Genomic DNA, 22696 nt, shown 5'->3' on the forward strand with positions numbered 1-22696 from the left:
GAACAGTCCCAGCTCTACCAAGCCTCTCCTCCTGGGAGAGTTATTCCAGTGCCTTTATCATCTTTGTGGCCCTTTGTTGGACTCTCTCCCATATCCCTGTATCTCTGTTATACAGAGGAGGTCAGCACTGGGCATAGCACCCCCAGTATGACCAGGGCTGAGCAGAGGGGAAGGATGACCTCCCCTTCACTTGCAGCACAAGATACTATCAGCCTTTTTAGGGCATGTTGCTGGCTCATGTCCAACTTGATGTCCATCAGGATCCCCAGATCCTTTTCTGTCAAGCTGCTACCCAGCTGATTGTCCCCTAGCATGGTGCATGTGGTTGTTCCTCCCCAAGTGCAGGACTTGACACTTGCCTGTGTTGAACTTCATGAAGATTCCTGTCAGTCTATTTCTCCAGCTTGTCAAGGTCCCTCTGAATGGCAGCAGGACCTCCTAAGTGCATCAGCCACTATTCCCAGTTTGTTGTGATCAGCAAGTTTGTTGTGAGTACACTCTGCTCATCATCCAGATCATTGAAGAAAGATGTTAAAGGGGACTGGACCCATTACTAACCCTCTGGGGAATACTGCTAATTATTGGTTTCCAACCAGGCTTTGTGCCATTGCTCAACTTCTGGACCCAGCTATTCAGACAGCTTTCAATCTGTCTGACTTTCCAGCCCATACTTCATTAACTTCACTGTGAAAATCTTCTGGGAGGCAATATTAAAAGCCTTACTGAAGTCTACATAGACACTACGTATGTCTTCCTTCATATCTACCAGGCCAGTTATTTCACTGTAGAAGTTCATCATGTTGATCAAACACAACTTCCCCTTGTGAATCCATGTTGACTCCTCCTGATGACTTTCGTTTCCTTTATGTGCCTGGATATAGTTTTCAGGATTAGCTGCTCCATTACCTTACCAGTGATCGAGGTGAGGCTGACTGGCCTGTAATTCTCTGACTCCTCCTTCTTGAATATAGGAGTGACATTTGCTTTCCTCTGACCTTTGGGCAGTTCTCTAAGTAGCCATGATCAGTCAAAGAAACACTGAAGAAACTGAAGATGTCACCAAATCTTTAGTACTACTGGGTCAAATTCATCCTTCCAGCCACACTTTTACACAGAATAGTGAGGCAGCATTGTTTGACACATGCACTAATTGTTAAGACATGACATGTATAATGACAAGTGCACCCAACTGAGAGAAATGCAAGGAACAGTGATGGACATGTGGGAGAATCAAATCTGAGGCAGTCAAGTGTGCAATGATCAGAGAGGATGCTGAGATGAGTGAGCTGTGATGCCTAGGATTCCTCCATGGATGCCTTGAACTTTCCTTTCACTGTCTTTGTATCTGCTCTAAAATGCTTCTGAGATTGAGGGCAAGTGCTATACAGTATCTTGAACCAGGGTGGGGTGGAGGGGAGCTACTAGGACTACTGAAATACCAGGAGAAACAAGACCCTTAAGAGAAGAATTAGTGAAGACAAAGGGAAAAAAAAACACCTCCCAAAAGTTGTCACATGTGACAGGCTTCAGAGGCAAAAATCACATCTTTTCACTGCTGCAGAGTCTTTTTTTCATCTGTCATCTTACATTAGAAAACATGATGGAGCTCTTAACTCACTGGAATTAAACAGCATAGTGCAAGATGTTGGCAGCTCTTCTAACTGAAGTAGAATATTAGTCTTAAATTGGTAGCCTGAGGGGGACGATGGAATGAATGGTGGAGTATCACATAGCTCTATGAATCCTGCAGTTGCCCAAGTCCCTCTATGTCAGCAAAAATATCTGCCCCCCAAAATGAAGGGTTAATATTCTTGGCCCAACCTGAGGGTCAATGACACCAGGCATTTACACTCAGTTGTTACTGGGACAAGGGATGGAGTTTCTGGGGGTGTTCTGACCCTCGGACATCAGCTTTACATTCTGAAAGAATCAGAGGGAGGTTTTAGGACCAGCTGGAGAATGCCCTGATGGGGAGACTCAAAAGGGTACAAGACTCTCATCAGGGAAGCTGCCCCTCACTTTTTGAGACTGATGTGCAGTGTGTCCATAAAACTGACTCCAAACAAACTAACTCATGTCAGAGGGGCTGCCTGCCAGGCAAGCCAGGGACAACAGGTCATCTGCTCCAACTTCCCAGTGCAGCCAAACAGGCTGAAGCACCTCATTCTTCATGCTGCTTGCAGGCCTAGCTGGAGATGGGAAGCTGATGGGGTAGTGAAAAGACCTTCATAGGAGATGGCCAGGGACCTCCAGCTTCTCTGAGGGTCTTACAAGGACAGCATTTACTTACAGTTTAACATCTCCCTGCATGCTCCCCAACAACCATGCTGACATCTGCCATCCCACCAGGTGAACAAGGTCCCTCAAATGCTGTTGTCCACCACCCCACCAGGTAACTGAGGTCCCTGTGCATGTGCAGGAGAAGGGGCCCGGGCAGTGTTCCTGTTCCCCATGGAAGAAGTGGGCTGAAGCCTTTGCAGCTCCTGCTGTTTGAGATCAGGGTGTCCTGCTTGCAAGGCTGGCTGTTAAATCAAAGCTAGTTGATTGCAGGGATGCAAGAAGACTGTTTCTGTCTATAATACTGCAACAAAGGAAGTAATGAAAACTTTTCCAGTACGCTGCAAACCTCAAACATTCTGCAGGATAAATAGTTCAGCCTGGATTTTTCAGATGCTTGCTCATTTAACAAGTACAATATATTGAATGCTTGTTTTATTAGTTACTCCTTAGCCATTAGTGTTACTGCCTCCTGAGTCCAGGGCTGTCAGTGAAGTACCAGGTTACTAAATTTACCTTGGTGCTAACATGCTTTTTCTCTAGTTTGCTGGTTTGAAAAGTGTTTATCATCAGAAAGGTAAGCAATGAATATTACAGGCTGCATACTTAGAGACACATTAATGTGGTCTACTGCACCAATGTTATTAACATAAATGGTAATTTTACACAGTCAGGTCTGAGGCTAAGGACTTAGTTTAATCCCCACATATGGTCTGTGTGGTGCTTATGAATCCCAGTGCACTGAAATATAAGCATAATCCATGCTTGCCTCTGAAAGACCAGTAGTAACTTTCCTGCACACAGGCAAAACAGTCCCTGCTCGTGTCTAAGTGATCCTTGTGTTAACACTATGTTTTAGGGAAGACATGTGAAATTCCAACCTGATAACTATCAGGTGTAACAGTAAGAATATCCACTTTCTTGGTACAGCTGTCCAAAAGACAGTTAATCCTTTATGAAACAAACTTATAAAACTTTAAATCCTATTCAGTAGAGGCCCCACACTCCAAAAAGTCAATTCTGTTTACTCACATACAATAACCTGCATATGAAACTCTTGCATTTTTAGAGACAGACAGGTGACCATGCATGCACTTTAAGGCTTATTTCTCCAGCAGTCCTGCTTGTATGCTCACAGTAATAGTCACAGTGCACATTTATTTATGAGCACACATATATATTTAAAAGCTGATTGGAGTCAAGATAAAAAACTGGGTTTATGTGTTTGACTGCCTTAAAAGGATTACCTATGTTAATCTCCTGCACATGTGTTGCCAAATAGGTCATAATACACCAAAGGGGAAAAGAAATTCAAACTGTAACTTCTGAGAGAGGTTAAATATTTTGTTCAAAAAGCAATTTCTCCATTTTACAATAATCTGCCTAGAAGGTGAAATTTATTCCTGCTAGTCCACTGCTTTTATCTACTTGTATTGCCAACTGATCTGTTTCCTTTACAGAAATTACAAGGTCACCCAAGCTGAGCAACTGTTGTGCTTGTGATTAACTCCCCACAATCAGCAGACACAAAATATGAAGATTTATGGCTAGTTTTTTTCAAGGTGGAAATTTATGAGCTAGTTATTAATGGAGCCAGCAAAAGAAAAAAACCACAACAGTAACAAACCACCTTTGTTTTCTTCTTTTAAAGCTAGTATACAATATTTTGGATCTTCCTTGCTTGTGTTTGTTTCACCTGTCTGTATTAATATTTGTTATTCCTTTACTCAAAAGAGAGCACTGAACAGACTCCACATGGCCTCTTGTTTACTGGAGAAATAAAAGACTATTCCTATTACCGACATAGGTTATTTCATTACTGTCACAACCTTGCATTACATCACAATGAATTATTTTGCTCTGCTGGAAATTTGTCTTCCCTTGAGGTGAAAGGTGATGGTGGTTTCAAAGCAATGCCACAATCAATTCAGGGAACAAAATACAGGATACCACACCCCACTGAAACTGCAAAGACGACTAAGGAAGACTAAATTTTTTTGTCTTTGCTGTGTTGACAGCAGGACCTCAAATAAAGGCTGTGTCAGGGAAGCTTGAAGGGGAGGATGGGAAGCTTGAAGGGGAGACTGTAACCCTGTAATATATTATGCCTTGGTTTCTGCAGAGGAAGGATGGGAGAAACATGTTGGAAGGACAGCATGGAGTGACCTGCCCTGCTTCCATGGGAGCAGGCAGCTGAAGCAGTGACAGACCGCAGGAATAACAAATACCTTCCTGGGATGGCAACGTCTCTGATTGAAATGAACTTCTGACATGGAGAAAACACTTTCCATTTCATCAGTGGCCACACGGGTGCCTCTGGGGTGACCTTTCCCTCAAATGCTGCTGCCTACTGACTACTAGTAAGAGCATTCCTCTCCTCAGCAAAGCATTTCTCCTCCTTTATAGTGGCACAAATAAATTGTCGCTGCACATTGGGAACCCCACCTTCTAACATGGAGAGACACATCTGCCTGAGGACAGACTATACCCTCTCTGAGAGGCTTGGAATTTGTACACAGCAAAACACCTGCTGGCCCTGCTTGAGCTAAAGTGGAGGCAGCAGGGATTCATCCCATCCTGAGGTGGAGCTGCGACAGAGGAGAGGTCATACTGCCAAGACCCATCCAGATCACAGGTCAAGGACACTGTCCATCCCAGACAAGGGAGCATGTAGAGGCAATGTGTTTTGTGGTGACATTACCCACTGCCACCTCCCCCCTTCCCTGGATTGCTCTGTTGACCTTTAGCCATGGCAAATCCTAACCATAAATTACTCAGATAAAGCAAATCTATGCAAATGTATGTTGGTTGTTGAAAATCATATGAAAGCTAGGGTAATAGCATTACTCTGGAGCAATAGAGTAATTTGGGATGTTAGACATGCCTTTTTCTGTGATGAATGATCATGTTAGCTGTGAAAATTACTAATTAAAAGAGGCAAGTCCAAACCCTGCTCAGAATGGAGGATCCCTGTCCCACTGAAACACATCTAAAGAGATCCTGATATCTGGGTGCTTTTTCAAAAGCAAACAAACTTTGCTGTCAATGAGGGTTTGTCAACTACCAAGGTTTGCAGGCACATATTTGCATCTGGAGACCTCAATGTACCTTAAATAAAGACTCACATATATACGCACACATTTTTTTCAGTGGTTTGCCTGAAGTTGAGATGCCTGTCAAAGATGAAGCCTTCCCAGAGCATTTTAACTATAAAGCCACTTTTCCTTTCAGCACAACAGAGCTCTCCATGACATCAGTCACAGAAAAAAGGGCTGACAAAGGCCTTGAGAGCCCATCTTCCATCTGTACCCCTTCACAGAACCCTTCTGCTCATAGTATTTATTCCTAATGGCTGAGCCCAGATGTGTAATGATAACTTGTTTTCAGCTTGTTGCTCATAGATAATCACCTGCTTTTGCTGCCTTTCTCCTGATGCTGAGGACAATTTAGATAGCTCCCTTGGGCTTTCTCACAAATGTGCAGCTTCCTCGTGAAGTAAACTAGAAGGGAAGAAAAAAATCTGCTGTTTTCCCTAGGTACCATCGTGACTAAAATTCAGGCTCAGTCCGCTGTGGCTTTTTTCAGTCACCTCCCATTCGCACACCTAGCGCTGTCACATCGGCCCCTCTAATCCAGGATTTAGATGAGCTTGTTCCCCGCAATCCCATTTTCCGTGTGATTTATCCCCAGCACCCTGCATGGGAAGAGGGGAGCTCAGAACAGAGAGGCACGGGCAGGCACTGGGGGATCAGCTCCTGCTTTAGGCACTTGCTTGTCTCTCGCTCGTGGGAGTGAACAATAAATGTGAGAATTGCAGACGTCAGAGGTAATTAGGAAGAAATTATTTCACGTTACCCAACCAAACGAGGTCTTTGAATAAAACCTAATCCTGCTGTCTGCCCGGGTTTTTTATCCCTAAATGGCTGGGAGATGAGGAGGGCACAAAATGCTCTCTGCAGCGCCGGATGGGGAACAGCCATGAGGAGATGCAGCCAGGCTTGACGGGGGCCATCCTGCTGCCATCCTCTGGCTGAGCAAACCCTCCCCTCCGCATGACTACAATGATGTTTAAATAAACAAAAAGCAGAATCTCCTGACAGACTGATCTTTTAGTAAACAAAAATGGTCACTTCAAACTCTTCAGTCCCCTCAGACCTCTGAAGGAACTGCTGTCCAATTGAAGCCCAGTGCAAGCCTTGCAGACCAAGCTCTCCTCAGTACTGATATCTCTGTCACCCTCACAGTGACGCTGAAGATGCAAATCTTTTCCCAAATAGTCCATTTTTCCCTCTCTTCGTTCTGGTTCATGTCTCTCCTGCTGTTTATAAACATTTGTATTGGTCTTTCTCCTGAGTACTATCACTCATGCAGGGGGACACGCAGACAGCTAGCACTTGATGTGCAGTAGTCCAAAAACTTCACAGCACCTGAATGCTGTTTTAAAAATCAATGGCAATTTTTTATACTCACGGAAATTTACCAAGTTTATTTCACTACTGGATTTCTGTTTCCAGGCAGTATTTTTCACTACAGCTGAGAAAGAAGTAATATTGATCAGGGAACATGTCGCATAGATTACGTTTCTTATCAAGACAGTAGGTGACCATCATCTCTCACACCTGCTGCTCCTTAACAACAATCTATGGCTTTCCATGCTACATTTCTCAGACACAGACATCACAGTACTATTTCCAAAGCATCAATGGGACTATAAAGGCACCCAGCAGGTCTGTGTGCCTGTATCTCACAGGTACACATTTACAGCCATATATACACAGATAGTGGCTCTGTGATCTATTTTCATACTTCTTATCCTTTGCCTCATGATACGTTTTGTGAAATAATATATTATTTATACTGCTTCATATGAAGATTTTCCACTTGCTGGTGAAGGGACAACATCCCATAAAGTATTGTAGTGAATAACTCTAGGCTTATACAACAAACAATCCAGAGCTCTACTGTATATATCTGACAGAAGAGTTTGCCATTGATTCACTGATTTAAACCAGCAGAACATATACAGTGACACACTCACAGGATTCAGCTGAACAACAGGTTCCATCACTCAAAGTCACAGGAAAGGCAAAAGGTACTGTGTGCACACTGTGATAAATTACTTTCTTCTTTATTTGTTTCTAATTTAATTATTTTCTGTATAATTATGTAGTGAGGGTTTCTATCCCCTCCCCCAGTCTCTTCACATTGGGCATGGTCTTGGGTTGAATGTGGCTCCTACAATTGAAAGCTTTTGGCAGCAGCACAGCATAAAATCTTATTGGGCTGCAAAAATCTTACTGGATTGCCTGTGGCACCCGTCAGTGAGGGTAGCAGTCCCCTGACATGCACTGCTTGCCTCTGGACAGCCTTTATGTGTCTCCTCTGCCTTGTGACCTGCAGCCAGCCTGCCCTCTGCCCAGAGCTGAGTAGGAGTATGCTGATGAGAAAGACATGATGCTAATCAGTAGTAATACTGTAAATATCAAGACATTCCCTTAACATTGATTATTATCAATGCGAGGATGATAATAATACTGGATTAACACGTTTTTTTAATATGATTAGATTATTCCGTTCCTGCAAGTGGGAAAAGCCAGGATAGAGGCATTTCAGGGAAAGCAGACACTTCCATACATTCTGGAAAAACAGTGGACCAAATATCAGCTTTAATATCCCTGTATCTAATTGCTAGAGTCGGGAGGCTCAGAGACTCAAAAAAAGATCTGAATGCTTTAGAAAGCCTCTCTTGTAGAAGACAGTTCAAATCATTCACAGAATAAAATCACAAATTTTTTTCAAGGTATGAGAGACACTTTATGGAAGATGTGCAAAGAAACCAGGTTCTCCTAGCTCTAGGGACTGCAAAGTCCTCAGCAAAGCCTGGTGTAGTTTCTATCTATACAGAAACAGGTAGATGCATTTTCTCTAAAGGGCTCTTCTGCTTCATAAATAATATATTGATTGAGGAAGGCTGTGCAGTCTCTTTTGACCAACATTATGATTCCTTGGTGAAACAGAAGTGCAAGGACTGGCACTGAAGCACCCATCTCAGTACCAGGGGACAGTTTTGCGGTCCTGGGAGACCTGTGGTTCTCCTGTGCATCACCCATCAGTGCTGGCCCTCCTCCTCACCAGATGCTCCTGAAAGGTCATGTCTTTATCATTGCCCCTGGGAGAACCATCAAGTTTGGATCCAGAGCCTGTCTGACTCCTTGCTTCACAGTCATAGCTCAGATATGCCCCACTTACCCTGATAGTCACTGAAAGCTAAATCCAGGTGCTCCTGCCTTCTGCTCTAACCTGAATAACCTGGGGACTACTTCTTTCCAGTGAGTCCAACAGCTACAGATACATAGAGAAGGCAAGAAGTCTGTTTCTTCCCTCTGCCTGTTGACTTTCAGAGTCCTGTTTTCTCCTTTCTCTCTTACAGTCACTTATATGCACCTCTTGAGCAGCTGTGAAGCTGTGCAGGCACCAGAGGGATAAGGAGGAGAGGGAGTTTGGGAAAAGATGAGAAGGAAGGAAAAGAAATCATACCAACCTAAAGATTTACTCAGAGCAGAATGTCTGCATTTTACAGTAGAAATTAAGGGAGCTGTAGGGGGTTTAGCAGCCAAGGACATGTCCTCCAGCATGCATTTACTATCCCCTAGTCACATGTGGTTATGAGCTGAAGTTTAGCATCTTAATTCTCTCTCTGCTCTTAGCTTCATAGTAGGTATCACAGTTTAGAGTAGTTCATTCTGGTTTGGTGAGAGGAGGAGGCCTTCTAATTAGTCGCTGTATCTACTGTTTAAAGACTGCCCAGAAATAGACCATGATGCAGTGGCCTTGCTCATGGGGATGGAATTCACTTGACATGAAATCTCCTGCCTCTGCTAGGACATATTTTGCCACCTTGGGCCAAAAGCTCCATTTTTTCCTGGGATCTACATCTGCTGAGACACGACAGAGGACCCACACCAGTGAAGAACTACATACATGTGAAATGTTTCTATGACAGGTACAAAGGTCCTAATTTCATGAAAGAGCTAATATTCAGGTGTGTAGTGGGCCACATTCTCCTTGTAAGACACAGTCTCTGTCACCTCACCCCCACAACTGGTCTGGTTTAAGGCAGAGTAGTGTTCTCCCAGCATGGCAAAGAGGTGACATGGTGAAATCTGCTCTGGACAATCTCTACCAGTTGGTGGACACAATAATAAAGTCGTAACAATTTTCTGGGACTAATTTGAGGTTCAGAGGTTCCAAGATAGGTTTGAACATGGTGAGAACAAAATGTTCTGAGCCAAACTGATTCCTGGTTGGACTCCAATAACACTGTAAGAACTACATCTGGGATCATTTTGGTCCCACTCAATATGTCATAGAATCATATGGTCAATCTCTCAATATGCCTGGCTGTAAGCATCTTTAAAAATTACATTCTCTGTATAGTATTAGATTTGATCTGCCAAATGTTGCAGCCAATGAACTATTCCAAACTACTGCAAGAAAGATGCATAAACACTGTACCCAAATGAGCCTCTTGGTAAAAACTAATTGATCCATTACAGACCATAACTATTTGATGAAGTTTTTATTCTGCATTTTTTTACTCCTGTAAGTAGCATATGTAATTTCAATGGCTAGCTATTTTAAACCATAGGGAACCATTGGTGGAACAGTACAAATCGCTCTAAAATTCAGATTTGCCAGCTAGAATTATATTCTGCAGCTACCATCTTCTCTAAGGACTATAAATGCTTCACTACTTTAATTCTGCTTGGCATTTGCATCACTGTGTGACAATTACTGAGCAATGGCAAAGGACAGATTCAGTAATGAAGTCTGGACAGCAAAGAAATCCTGTCCAAAATGAAATGTTCTCTATTTCAATTTAATATTCATCAGTCTATGCACATGGGTACATCACATTTAGATACAAACACTGATAAGACAGGTACCTTGCTTTTTGCTGCTGAAACATCTGTGGCTTTTTTGTGTATTAGAGGTGAGGAAAGTTCTTTTCTCCTCATTCTTCTTGATTGTTTTCAATGACTCAAAATGGTAAGACATTAAGTTGTAAATAATAGTAATTAGAAGGTCGGACTGGCAACTACATTACTCCAGATAAGGAACATTTGTGAAATTTGTGAAATTCTACCAATTTCAGAGGTGTTACACAGGTAAAAATGAGAATGGAACACTGGTGGCTATTTTTTTAGCTTATATATATACAATTTTAATTATCTGAACTCTAGATTAAGCATTGTACCTCAGACTGAATGAGCAGAGATGCAACTGGAGAAAATAATGATGACACTGTGAGAATAAAAGGCTTACACAGGAAAGGTTCTGGGTATTGCCAAAATTAGTTACCCTTGTTAAAAAGAGATATGCTGAAGAAACATTCCTTAATGGGGAAAAAGGAGGTTTTGGAGAGGTGAGATATAAAACACTTATAATAAAAATCACCTGGGGCACAGTGAGCTGTGCACAGTCAGTGTTTGCAAATAACACTATTTACCTTCAGCAGACAGAGCTGTAAAACTTCTGAGAGAGCTAAATAATTTAGGCAAATAGACAACACAGCAGAAATGCTGTTGAATGTCATTGCAAGGTCAAGCAGCGCACAGTATGATACACCAAGAGACAAAAATTTCAACTCTTCAGATGCTTCAGAAGGGTCCAAAATTCACTGCATAAGCACTGGGACCTAGCTATCGTGCTGCTCTCTGGGACTCTGAAATCCATGTGCAGCTGCAGCTTGCAAGATATTAGGCTGAATAAAGACTGGACCGAAAAATCACAGTATCACTAATGGTGCATTGCCACGTTGCATACATGAAGGGCATCTGCTGAGGCCCTTCAACAAGAATACTGAAGAATTAGACAGGTCTCAGAGTTAGTAAAGCCTGACCCATCAGGAAGACTTTCAAAGACAAGATGTGGTTAGTTTATTTCAAAGACATGATAAATGAGACCATAGAAAAAGTACATAAAATGCTGAAAGAGATATTTACCAGGAGCTCCTTTTCTTCCTTTCTCTATAACATGGTAGCAGTGTTCCCCTCTTATCCCCTCCAAGAAAAAAAAAAACCCACCAAAAAACCACCAACCAAAAACTGCAAGAAAATTCCCAACAACTGGATGGTCTTGCCCATGTGGTTTTCTCAGACTCACACTGAGGTGTAACTAACAGCATTTGCCACCTCTACATACCACCAAGTTGATAACATAACAGTATTAAATTGATTACAGAAGCCATGACTGGAGCAGAGGAGGTTACCTTAGACATTTCTACCTGACCTCAGTTTACTAATTCTTCATGGAAATCTTCCACATTAAATGGCCATCCCTTTATAACACATTCAATACAGAAAACAGAACAGCTGGTAACACTGTTACGAAGAATAAAGACTCCAGCCAGGGTAAATCTGTCCCCCCTGACCCAACAAAAGAAGGTACTGAAGGACCTAGGCACTTAAGATCAGGAAAAGATTCAGCTACTTACAGGACATGCACTCAGAAGAGAAAATTACACCTCTGCCTTTTGGTCAAACTAATAGCCTTTCAAATGGCACCTGGAGATACATTCCAAAATGTTATCAAAGCTGAATGTTTCCCACTGGTGCAATGAAAACAACCAGCTCCATATAGTTGATGCTGTTATTTAAGACAACCAAAGATCCCATGGGTTATGCCAGGAAAATGAAATGAGGTGTTGTATGGGAAGTTGTATTGGAGCAGAAATAGCCTTTGGAGTCTCTTTGCTCCTCTCATGTCTTTTCCTCTTGAACATCAGGAACCAACATATCTCAAATGTTTACAGACTAAGGATAAAAACTACAACCCACCATGTATTTCCAAAAGTAAAAGTTAGAAAAATGTTTGTCCCCTACCTTGTTAGTTTAGTCCCAATCTGCTGCCTGAGTTCAAGCCTCTCTTCATCAGTCTGCATGGGGAGGATGTTCTTTTCCTCCAGCTCTCGCTTGGAAGGCCTGTTGCTTAGTTTGATTGCTAAAGAGTCCTTCCTGCAGATTTTCCTTGCCAGGGAACCTGTGGGAGAGAGGAGAGGTTGTGCCAAAGGAGGTGTCATCATTTCAATACAGCATGAAGCAGGCAAAGAAGTGCTAGCCAAGGGAGGATGTGAGGCTCTCATTTAAACTGATAGGGACTATGGGAAAAGGCGTGTCAATTATTTCATGTGCTCAGTTTACCTCAGTTCACAAGAAAAACCTGAATTTGGTAGGTATAGAGGGAAAATAAATTAAATAAAGCTCCATAGAAGGGAGTGGAGAAGAAGGGGTTGTTTCAGAATGTGGCATCTCTATGTATGCTAGTGGCATCTGTAGCTTTCTCTAACACACTGTTTCTGAACCATGTAATGGAATGAATAATTCAGCCTCAGAATCTGGGCAGGCAGCAGAGCTATGGAATGTGGAATGAGAGAAGCGTTTCTCTCTTTTGCAATGTAATATCAAGACATCCAAGCTCGTGCTAGAAGGAATCAAAAGTCAATCACAAGTAGCCCAGATCTTTATATACATTAAATGACACTGCTTCTCAGGCAGTGATGGTGGCAGACACTGTGAAAACCACTGGCCTTTAATGAATCAAGCTTGCTTCCTTAGGTGTGCATCCAAAGCAGCTTGAACAGGGAAGACAGACACAAATAGATAGAGAGACACAAACACACGAGAGGTTTCTGCCTTTGGCAGTAGAGTGTGAGATACTGCAGTCCTGCTCCGGTTCTTAGTTTAAGAGCAAGGACTGCTTAATTTCACCTGTGGAGTAAGGGAGGATTCTGAGGAGATGAAATATGTCTGATTTAGAAACTTCTTTGGGTGGGTTTTAAAAGGGGTGACTTTTGTTTTTTGAATTGCTCCCTGTTCTCCAAAGAAAAGAAATCCAAGAGCCTGAAACTTTAGCTTGGCCTGCAGGATGACATGCAGTTGTCATACACAAAACATGCTATTTTACACAAAACTGGAATGAGTCTTACTTGTGAATAATGAGTTATCCTCTTCTTCATCTTCCTCTTCTTCCTCCTCCTGTCTTGTGTAGAGGCAGGAAGAATCTTCATAGTCAGCTTCATGAGGCACATTTTCTTTATTGTCATCGCATTCGATCACAACAGTTGGCACTTGTCTCATGTCTGGAAGGCCCCCTGGTCCTGTTTTTGTAACACTGTCACCTGTGTGTAAACCAGAGCTGTTGGGAAAGAAAAGGAAATGAATAAACTAAAGGAAACAGCTCAATGGAAGACTAAGTTGCTTCTCTCACTGTATCTAGGAAAGCAGCTGTCCTTCGTCACTTTTTGCGAAGAAATGAGGACAGAAAGATCTTTACGACCAGCAAGATGGGTTTAAAGTGAGTGTACATTAGATTTAATGTACAACACTTACTAGGGAGAGGCAGGACAGTATGGTAGCTGGGGATGAGAGCCAAAGATATACAGCAAATAAGAGTCACAAGGCTTAGTGGGAACTGCACCAGCTACTGAGATAATCGTGTCTTCAGCCCAGGGTATGTGTGACCTCACCACTGGCATGCAGGCAGTAAAGACACTTGTCCTACCCAACAAGTGTCTCACCAAAGGTGGAGTAAGAGAGTGGGGGGAAGTATTGATTGTAGAGAAGGATTGGAGAAAGACTAAAGACTGAGGGAACCCATGACTTACACTGTTTAGGCAAGATGCTGATTACCTTGAGGGAAAGACCAGGGCACAATCCTCTGAAGGGAAGGGAACTAAGCATGTGAAACTGAGCTTGGAGATAAGAGACTTTTTAAGCTGGTGAGAGTAATAACTGAAGAGACTTAAACCCTGGGAAGTTTGTTTGCTAATGGCTCAGCTATAAGTTGTGTGGGCTGTAGTGACAATATGAATAAACTAAAGGAAACAGCTCAACGGAAGACAAAATTGCTTCTCTCACTGTATTTAGGAAAGCAGCTGTCCTTCATCACTTTTTGAGAAGAAACGAGGACAGAAAGATGTTTATGACCAGCAAGATGGGTCTGTCACTGTAGTGACAATATGTCCCTTCTCCTGTCCTGGCTGCTCACTCCAGCCAGGCACTGGAGATCAGTCTGACTTGGAGCTGACACAGTATTTCTTTTCTCAAAAAAGTGTGACTGATCATTTCCTGCAGCTCACTAGGTTCTGATCTGTCATCAGTACTGCTACCATCCAGCTCAGTTCATGTGTTGATTTCGAAGCCCTTTCCCAATGAACATTTCGATACAAGCAGGGAAATAGGAACATGAGGAGGTGAAGATCAAAGTCAAACGAAAGGTTGAAGGAAAAGTCAGGAACAGAACCAAGTTTCTCAAGCCACTTTTATTTCATAGCTCCTGTTGCTTTTGTGATATGAAATTAGAATGTGGAACTGGCAGGCAAAATGATAGATGCTCCCTGTGAGTCAGCAGAAACTGCTCCCTCTGAAGTCCTAACCAGGGCAACAGCTTTATAAAAGATGGGGAACATTTTCCTTTCAGTCATCCTTTCTGTGTCAAACTCCTAATTAACCTACAACAAGAACATAGATGTGAAACCAGATGTGCTGGCCAAGCTGCACTTGAGGTGCAAGTGCAAATTTGGGTCAGACCTTCCTGAGTGCTGAGTAGCCTCAATTCCCTTGAATATTTTAGCCTGTTCAGAATACCTGTGCAGGTGTTCTGCATCTTGAAAAAATGTAGCATTCTTCCCTTTAAGTCAATTTCTGAGTCAGCTTGAAGTATTTCCCTTCCTTCAAAGTAATAATTCTGTTAATTGCAACATTTACTATTGCAGACTAACCAACAATGAGATGTAGAGCTTTAGTGGATGCCTTGCAGAGAGGCACTCTGTTTCCTTAAGTGGTAATCCTTGTTTAGTGCCACAAAGTATGGAAGATTCATTAAAAAATTACTTACAAATCTTTGCATTAGACTTCAATAAATTTGACACCAAAATTTTTTTTATCCCAAAAGTGGTTTTAGAATTCATCAGCTGAATTCTCCTAATAACACATAAATGCACATAACACAGTGCAGAACTTTCAACTCACTTTTAATTTCTTGTTATGCTATATTAATTTTAATTTTATTAGCTCATTTTTTAAAATCTGTTTCCTCTGTAAATTATTTTTTGTCTAACTCTTTTTAAGAGAAAAGGTAGGAAATTTAAAAAAGTTGGGAAATAAATTTCCAAGATAAACTAAATGTGGTGAAATTCTGTTATCATTGCAAAAAAACACCAAGACAATAAAAAAACCTTTCAGTGGTGAGCAGAAAGTGAATGCAGTTAATTTAGAAACAATACATACACAAAGAGTAAGTACAAGTTCACTAAGAACCCTCTGGAGGTATAAATGAACAGAGCCAAAAGTAGTTCAGCATCCAGGGCCATTTGGTGCTTCCCTGTTCTGTGATGGATGTATGTAGGTTACAGACCCATCCTTATGGACATGCCCACAGGGCAGCAGATATCAGAATGGTTCAACAATTTTGATTACCAAGCAGGTATCGGGTGGCAACAAGATTTACAAATCACCATGCTAGATCTTTATTTGAACCAGTGATCTAGAAAAAGGCAGCTTCTCATCTCACGATAAATGTTCTGAATCATCCACTTCCTTGATAATACTACTGCCTATTTTAAGCCTCTCATTTTTTTCTGGTGTTTGTGTTCTTGATTAAAATCAGCATTTTCCACAGCTTTTTGATGGTATCAGCTGTCTAAGCAAGGCACTTATGAAATACATTCTGTATGCAGTATATTTAAGAAAGGCAAATCAAGGTCACTGGATATTTCCATTGTGTATAAATTCCTCTGAGTCATTACCAAAAAACTGACATGGTCAGGTGGTCTATACCACAAAACTTCTTAGCATTATTTTCCAAAAAGCATACTTTTACTTCAAACAGTCCATTTATAATTAGCTTCATGTTTTGCAACAAAATTAGAAAGCAAAGCTAAAGCTAAGCAAATTCTTGTTTTAAGAAGACAGATGTATCTTAATACACGGGTTTGAATAATCTGTAACTGACTAGTACAAGCACTTGCAATTCCTGTTGCATCATCTTTACATGATCAAACCAGCAATAAAGTTACACTGCTAGGGCTTTCAATGTTTCTAGTGAGAAAAAAATGTAATGAAAAATTGGAATTTAAGCAGATGAGTGACTCATGTTGCAGACAAAATCTAAAAAGAAAAAAGTGAAATCTGCACTGTGAAGTCTGCACTGTAAAATCTTGTGGGGAAAAAAAAATGCATGCTTCTTATCTGTGATCCCAGGCTCTTTGATTTTGGAATAATCAGTTACATTTTTATCAGCATGTTCTCAGATCCACAGTACACTCTTCTGAACTTACCAGTTTAAACAAAAATCTGAAAAAAACTTCAAACCACTGTATATACATTTCTACAATACAAGCGTATGTGTGAGAGACAGAGAAGAAGGCAGAATATTGAGTGTTTCTATCCTTAGGCAATGCTAAAGTTTAGACAAAACCCAATTCTCTTGACAAGTTTTATGTAAGATAAACATTTCCTGACTCAAATATGTTTTATAAGATTTACAAGACTCTGGCAGGAATGCTTAATGCATTTCATTTTATAAATCTACAGTCTGAAGTTGAACTGGGTGTCCCAGAGGAACTGGTTTCACACACTGTCATTTTAGACATGGTGATTTCCCACTGCTCTGCCACAGATGCAGTTCTTGCTCAGGGTGAGGTATTGCCACTTAATAGCTCTTCAGTACCTATATGCTGAACAAACTGAGGCCTTGATTCACCTGCCAGTGTACAAGAGCACTCAGAATAATTGAAATTAATTCTTGTCTTACCAGACAGACTGAAAACCAAATGGGCAAGGCAGAAAGTAGGACTCTTTCAGATAAAGAAGCTGTCTCTCTAGATCAAAATTAAATATATTTTCAAGTGGCCCAAGAGGCATTCTAAAGCTGCTTCTGCTGCTGCTCACAATACACAGCTTTTGGACATGGTCTTTCCTCTCAAATTCAGTTCAGCCAGGAGTATTAAGCCTTTCAAGGATTTTGGTGGTAGAGGTTATTAGATTAACACCGACTATTTTAATGCATTCTGAAATGGTAAAAGTGATGCCAGAATCCAGAGTTCTGCTCATACTTGAAACATACCTTTAGGACTGATGGGGAAAATAAGCTGCAATAGGGCACAAATTGGAAATAGAGGTCGCAGAAAAAAAGTTATATGGAAATTACACTCTTTTCTGTTTCAACTTAATCTGTCACAAAACCTGTAATTTATCAGGGAAAACAGAGGCCAACTGGTAGCACAAATGACATGTCATAATAGTCATACTATGACCAAAGAGAGATTGCCCTTCTGAGAATAGGTTATGAATAGATTTTGAGTACCAGAAAATGTTGGCAATCAGAAATATTATGTGTGCAAATGAACTTAATGTTCTGTAGTGTCTGTTATAAAACTCAATAAAAACCCCAGGAATTAACTGCCATTTTAAGTCATAAGAACAACTGGGACTTGAATAGCTGTTGCAAGCTTTTAACATACCTTAAGACATTAATTTATTAACATGCAATAGATCTAGGTGAGGCAGTAACATGCAACCACTCCTGCAGAGGGGCAAATAGAGTTAGAGAAGCTCAGAAGCTTTTCAAGGTCAAACACAGCAAAGTAACTTCTATTTTCCAGGCTAGTACAGAGGGACAGCTCATTTTTTTTCTGGCAAGCTTCTGGCTCATTGGCAAAGAACTGATTTCAAGTATCTGTCTTCAGATGATATTAGACTATTTGAATTTCAAAGATCTCATCTGGTAAAGGAAAAAATCCAGATTGCTGGAGGAAGGGGATGTTGTAGTCTTTTGTTCTTTGTTCATGTCCATACTTACATTCCTGGTGGAATGAAGAGTTACAGGTCTAAGAAAAGTTTAATGGAAAAAATGTGCAATTGATAATAAATTGGTTATGGATTCAGTGAACATCAATGGAGTTTAGCAGACCTGAGGAGATTCCACTGCACTAGGACCAAAGAAACTAGACATAGGGAAGAAAATTCCTGAAGGAAAAAACAAATTTAGAGCAGATAACTGATCTGCACTTGTCTACGTGATCCTCCCTTTTCAAAGCAAAACACTACTATAAATAATCCCCACAAATTACCAGACTTGGCAGCATTATTCCTGCAGCATCATGGCAATTATTCTAAAAGGTTGCAGGTTTCTTTTGAGATAAAGACTGAGATTAGCAAAATCAGATGAATTTAGCATTTCTCAGAAGGTGCCTCGGAGACATGTCATTCTCTCATCTCCTCAAAATTACTGACCCCACAGCAGTGACCCAGGAGCATGTTATCCTGGAACCTACAGTAAAGCTCAGGATTTCTCTGCATATTCTATGCATGCAACAGATGCGAGCACATGACCAAATTTTAAATAGAGGAAAGCAGATACAGGATCTGTGTAGTTTTAAAAAGCCCTCAGGACTTCTGGGATGAAGTGTCCAATGACATACCACATGACCTGTGGTATAATTTCCATTTGGTTAAATACAGATTTTATAAAATTAAAGAAAAAGAACTATGGTAAAAAATTAAAAACCAGAAGCATTTCATGCAATTAATCATATACCAAATTAGATACCTATATTTTACAAATTTGCAAAAATCTTAAGAAGAGTTAGCAAATTTACTAAGATCTAAATGTAGCTTGAAAAAGAAATTTAAGGACTTAACAGCAAGTGTCAGCTGCACAGACCCTTTTACCTGTAAACACTATGAAAATAAAAATTGCTGTTGCAGAAGAAACAGTCATCACCTATTTTCTCTCTTGTGAATGCAAACATTACTGATTTCTTTTGAAGAGGAGAACAACTGAATTTTCTGATTCAGAACAACTGAACTACTTTATTTCATGATTGAAATAACAGTTAATTGATGCAAAAAGACTATGAAAAATCAACAATCTGCAATATCGTGAACTAGGACCCATTGTCATTTTAAACATGAAGTATCAATGCCACAGCATTTTCTTATTTTATTCTGCCAGGGGAGGCAATTGCTTCATATTGGGAAATGAATACTTGCTTATTGAGATTTCAACAAGCAGCAGTGTTTCAGCTGCAAATTAATAGCTAAAACCAAACAGCATCACCTTCTTTAAATCAGTTAACTGTATTTGTAGACATAAACTTGATGGATGGCCAGAAACTAGAGCATTCATTGCTGTGGGACAACAGATGCCACAGTAAAGTCATAATCTAAGAAATGTCACAGGGCTTGGGATAAGAAACTGCTTCTGCACACAGTGTGAACCAGACAGTAAGATACCTAATTTATGCTGGGGATGGCAGGGGGACTGCAGTCCCAAAGGAGCCTGTGGGAGACCCCAGCTTCCCTCTGTGCTTGGTGCACCAAGCTTTGGGGTGATGCAGATGCATCTGATCAGCCCTGCTGGCAATGAGAGAGAGAAGTAGGGAGGCACAGGGGAGTAATGTGGATAATCTTTCCAAACCTACCATTACATCCCCTTTTACCAATGGGAATAAGAATCTCCCTCACAGCTTCAGCAGTTTTCCCCAGCAGAGAATTCCCCTCATGCTGCAAAAACATCAGCCCCCCTCCTGGATATAACCACAAGGATCTTGCTGTCCTGGTACTAAACTGAGTTGTCAGTGTGGGACAGCTTCTGGCTCCCTGACTGTTGTCCATGCAGTAAGGAGGATCTGCCATCCCTAATCAAATTATATTTATCTATGTGCTGTAATGAAGGCAACATTATCACAAGGAGGTATTGGGACAAATCATCAGGCATTCGGCCTGTTAGAATAAATATTTCAGCTTCCTGTCTAGAACAAGCTGGCTACAAAGCTGCCCTGGTACTAAATATGAACATGTAATTTTTTGGACTACCTTCCCTGTTCTGGGTCTTGCTCAATTTTCCTTTACAAGATTAAATAAATTTTCAAAACCTTGCTGATCTTGCAATCTATGAGAACAGCTTGCATTTATACAGCATTCTTCATTTACTCAGAATATTTGAAGCAGTGTTCAGAGATGCACACAAGTGACAATAATAAAAACCAGCCCCAACGTGGGTAAGGCTCTTCTGATCAAATGTATTAGTTTCCTCCAGATACAAAGGAATAAGAAGGTAGCTGCTGTGGAATGGGTTAGATACTTATTTTAAGTTTAAACATATAACTTAATCTAAAATAATTGAAATAATTGAAATAGTCTATAAACTCCTTGAGTGGCTAGTAGGAATTCCTCAAAGGTTGTTTTGAGCTAGCTGGTAAAAATAATCAGATGTCCTGGTTTAGTGGTACATTTGGTTATTAGTGTCTCTTTTGAATCTTTTACTTTTTAACTTTTTTTTTTTTTTTTTTTTTTTTTTTTTTTTTTTTTTCCCCAATCCTCTTATAACCATAGTTTGGCAGTTACATACTCTGCAGTATTTATTTCAAGCCAGGCATGGCTTTTGAACATCTTCTCCATCATTTGTATTATCTAGCTCCTTAAACGGGACAATGGGGCTCAGGAAACTTGGTCTTTTTCTCCTTTCTGCCACAAACTTGTCAAACAAGCCTGGAAAGGCTCCTTCCCTGTCTCTGTGGAAGGATTCAAGTACTACCAACATAACTCTAGTGGTGATATTGATACCGAGGTTAGCAGGAAGGAGTATACATCAATAAGTAATTAAAAAAATTGATCCATTACCTTTCTAGCCTCTGCATGGTCATGGCTAGTGTCTTGTTGAGTTCCTCTATCATCCGGCAGCCCGAAGGGTGAATGGGCAATGTGCTGGACCCAGAAGGCAGGTGCTGGCTGTGGCTGCCATACTGGAGCTGGTGCTGGTGAGCTGCTAACTGGGATGGCAGGACAGTGTGATGGTGCTGAGTCAAAGGCTGCTGGGAGCTCTTCTGTGTGGAATAGGATGAGAGAGAGAGGTCTGGCCCCCCTAAAGGCATGCAAATCATGACTTTCTTTGGAGGTAGTGGAGGTGACAGCTTAACTGGCATACAAGGCAGTTTCACAGGAGCACCAGGATCTAAAAGAGAAGAAAGAGAGGCCCTGGTGTTAATTTTCATGGCAGTAAAATGGAAATCAGAGAATCTGCCTGGGCAAGCAGGTACTGAGCCTGTCAGCCAAAACGGGACCGTGCATCACTTCCCTGCTACAACAGATCACAGAACCATAGAATCGGCTGGGTCGGAAGGGACCTCTGAGATCATCAAGTCCAACCCTTGATCCACTACCACTGCGGTTACCAGCCCATGGCACTGAGTGCCACATCCAGTCTCTTTTTAAATGTCTCCAGGGACGGAGAATCCACCACTTCCCTGGGCAGCCCATTCCAATGTCTGATCATCCTCTCAGTAAAGAAATTCTTTCTAATGTCCAACCTAAACCTCCCCCGGCACAACTTGAGACCATGCCCTCTTGTCTTGCTGAGAGTTCCCTGGGAAAAGAGACCAACCCCCCCCTGGCTACACCCTCCTTTCAGGGAGTTGTAGAGAGTGATGAGGTCTCCCCTGAGCCTCCTCTTCTCCAGGCTGAACAGCCCCAGCTCCCTCAGCCTCACCTCATAGGTGATAACTCTGCGCAGCATGGGCTCACCACTGTCTTTAGAAAAAAAGTACCATTAGTTTGCAGCACTTCCACAAACATCCCAGGGCTGTGCATGCCCCTTAAGCAATGCATAACAAGGCTTGTGGCACACTTTGATGCTTTAAAGCCCTAATCCTCCAAAACAGCCCTGTGAGGTAAGCACAATGTCTCCTGCTCAACAGGCACGAAAATAGAGGCAGAGCAATTTGGTGCCTGAAATCCCAGGATGAGTCACTACCATAACCATCACTGCTGGAGCAAAAGCTCAGGGATTCCTGATCTTTCTCAGCCACTGCAGTGCAATTACTGCAAGTCACACTTCTTACAGCTTTGTAATGTGCAAAACATTTGGTGTTAAAAATTACATTATAGGGCAGGAGAGAAAAGAAATAGGGTTTGAATACTAGGGAGCTGTTTGGAAAAACAAAAGGTGCAGCAGCAGCAAATGATAAAAAGCAGAAGATCACTAGGATTAATGTAGTGACAGAAGACTTGGCAGGTACTTTTCTCTAGACTCGTGCACTGAATTTTAACCTTTTTCATTGAATCATAGCTGACCTGCCAGGCGAAGACTCCCCTCTGCCAGGATTCAACCGCAGTGTGGTGGGTTTTGGAATCCTACTCTGGAGTGTTTTCAAAATGCAGAAAAAGTAATGTGAGGGCACACAGTTCTCAAGATAGGTTTGGGAAACAGTTATAAAGCACACTAAGAGCAAATATATACAGTATGAACTGCAATTGTGAGCTTATGTTTAGGAGGAAGGCTGGGCCCTTTTAGCCCGGAATACTGCTGATATTTGGCTCTGTAATGCAGCTTTGTGAGCAACACTTGTGTGCTCTTT

The 22696-nt window shown here is 41.4% G+C and overlaps 1 protein-coding gene across 3 annotated transcripts in view; it reads right to left on the reverse strand.

Moving 5' to 3' along the window:
• The window catches only part of PHACTR1 (phosphatase and actin regulator 1), a 297876-nt gene that overhangs the window by 36934 nt on the left and 238246 nt on the right, over positions 1 to 22696 (reverse strand). For all 3 annotated transcript variants that reach the window (XM_071736427.1, XM_071736425.1, XM_071736426.1), the window contains 3 exons: positions 20964 to 21294; positions 13265 to 13473; positions 12162 to 12318 (listed from right to left, as the gene is read on the reverse strand). In XM_071736427.1, coding sequence (XP_071592528.1) covers positions 12162 to 12318; positions 13265 to 13473; positions 20964 to 21294 — 697 coding nt within the window. The remainder of the gene's footprint in view (positions 1 to 12161; positions 12319 to 13264; positions 13474 to 20963; positions 21295 to 22696) is intronic.

The sequence above is a fragment of the Heliangelus exortis genome, chromosome 2 (genome assembly GCF_036169615.1).
Source record: "Heliangelus exortis chromosome 2, bHelExo1.hap1, whole genome shotgun sequence".
Classification (NCBI taxonomy): Eukaryota; Metazoa; Chordata; class Aves; order Apodiformes; family Trochilidae; genus Heliangelus; species Heliangelus exortis.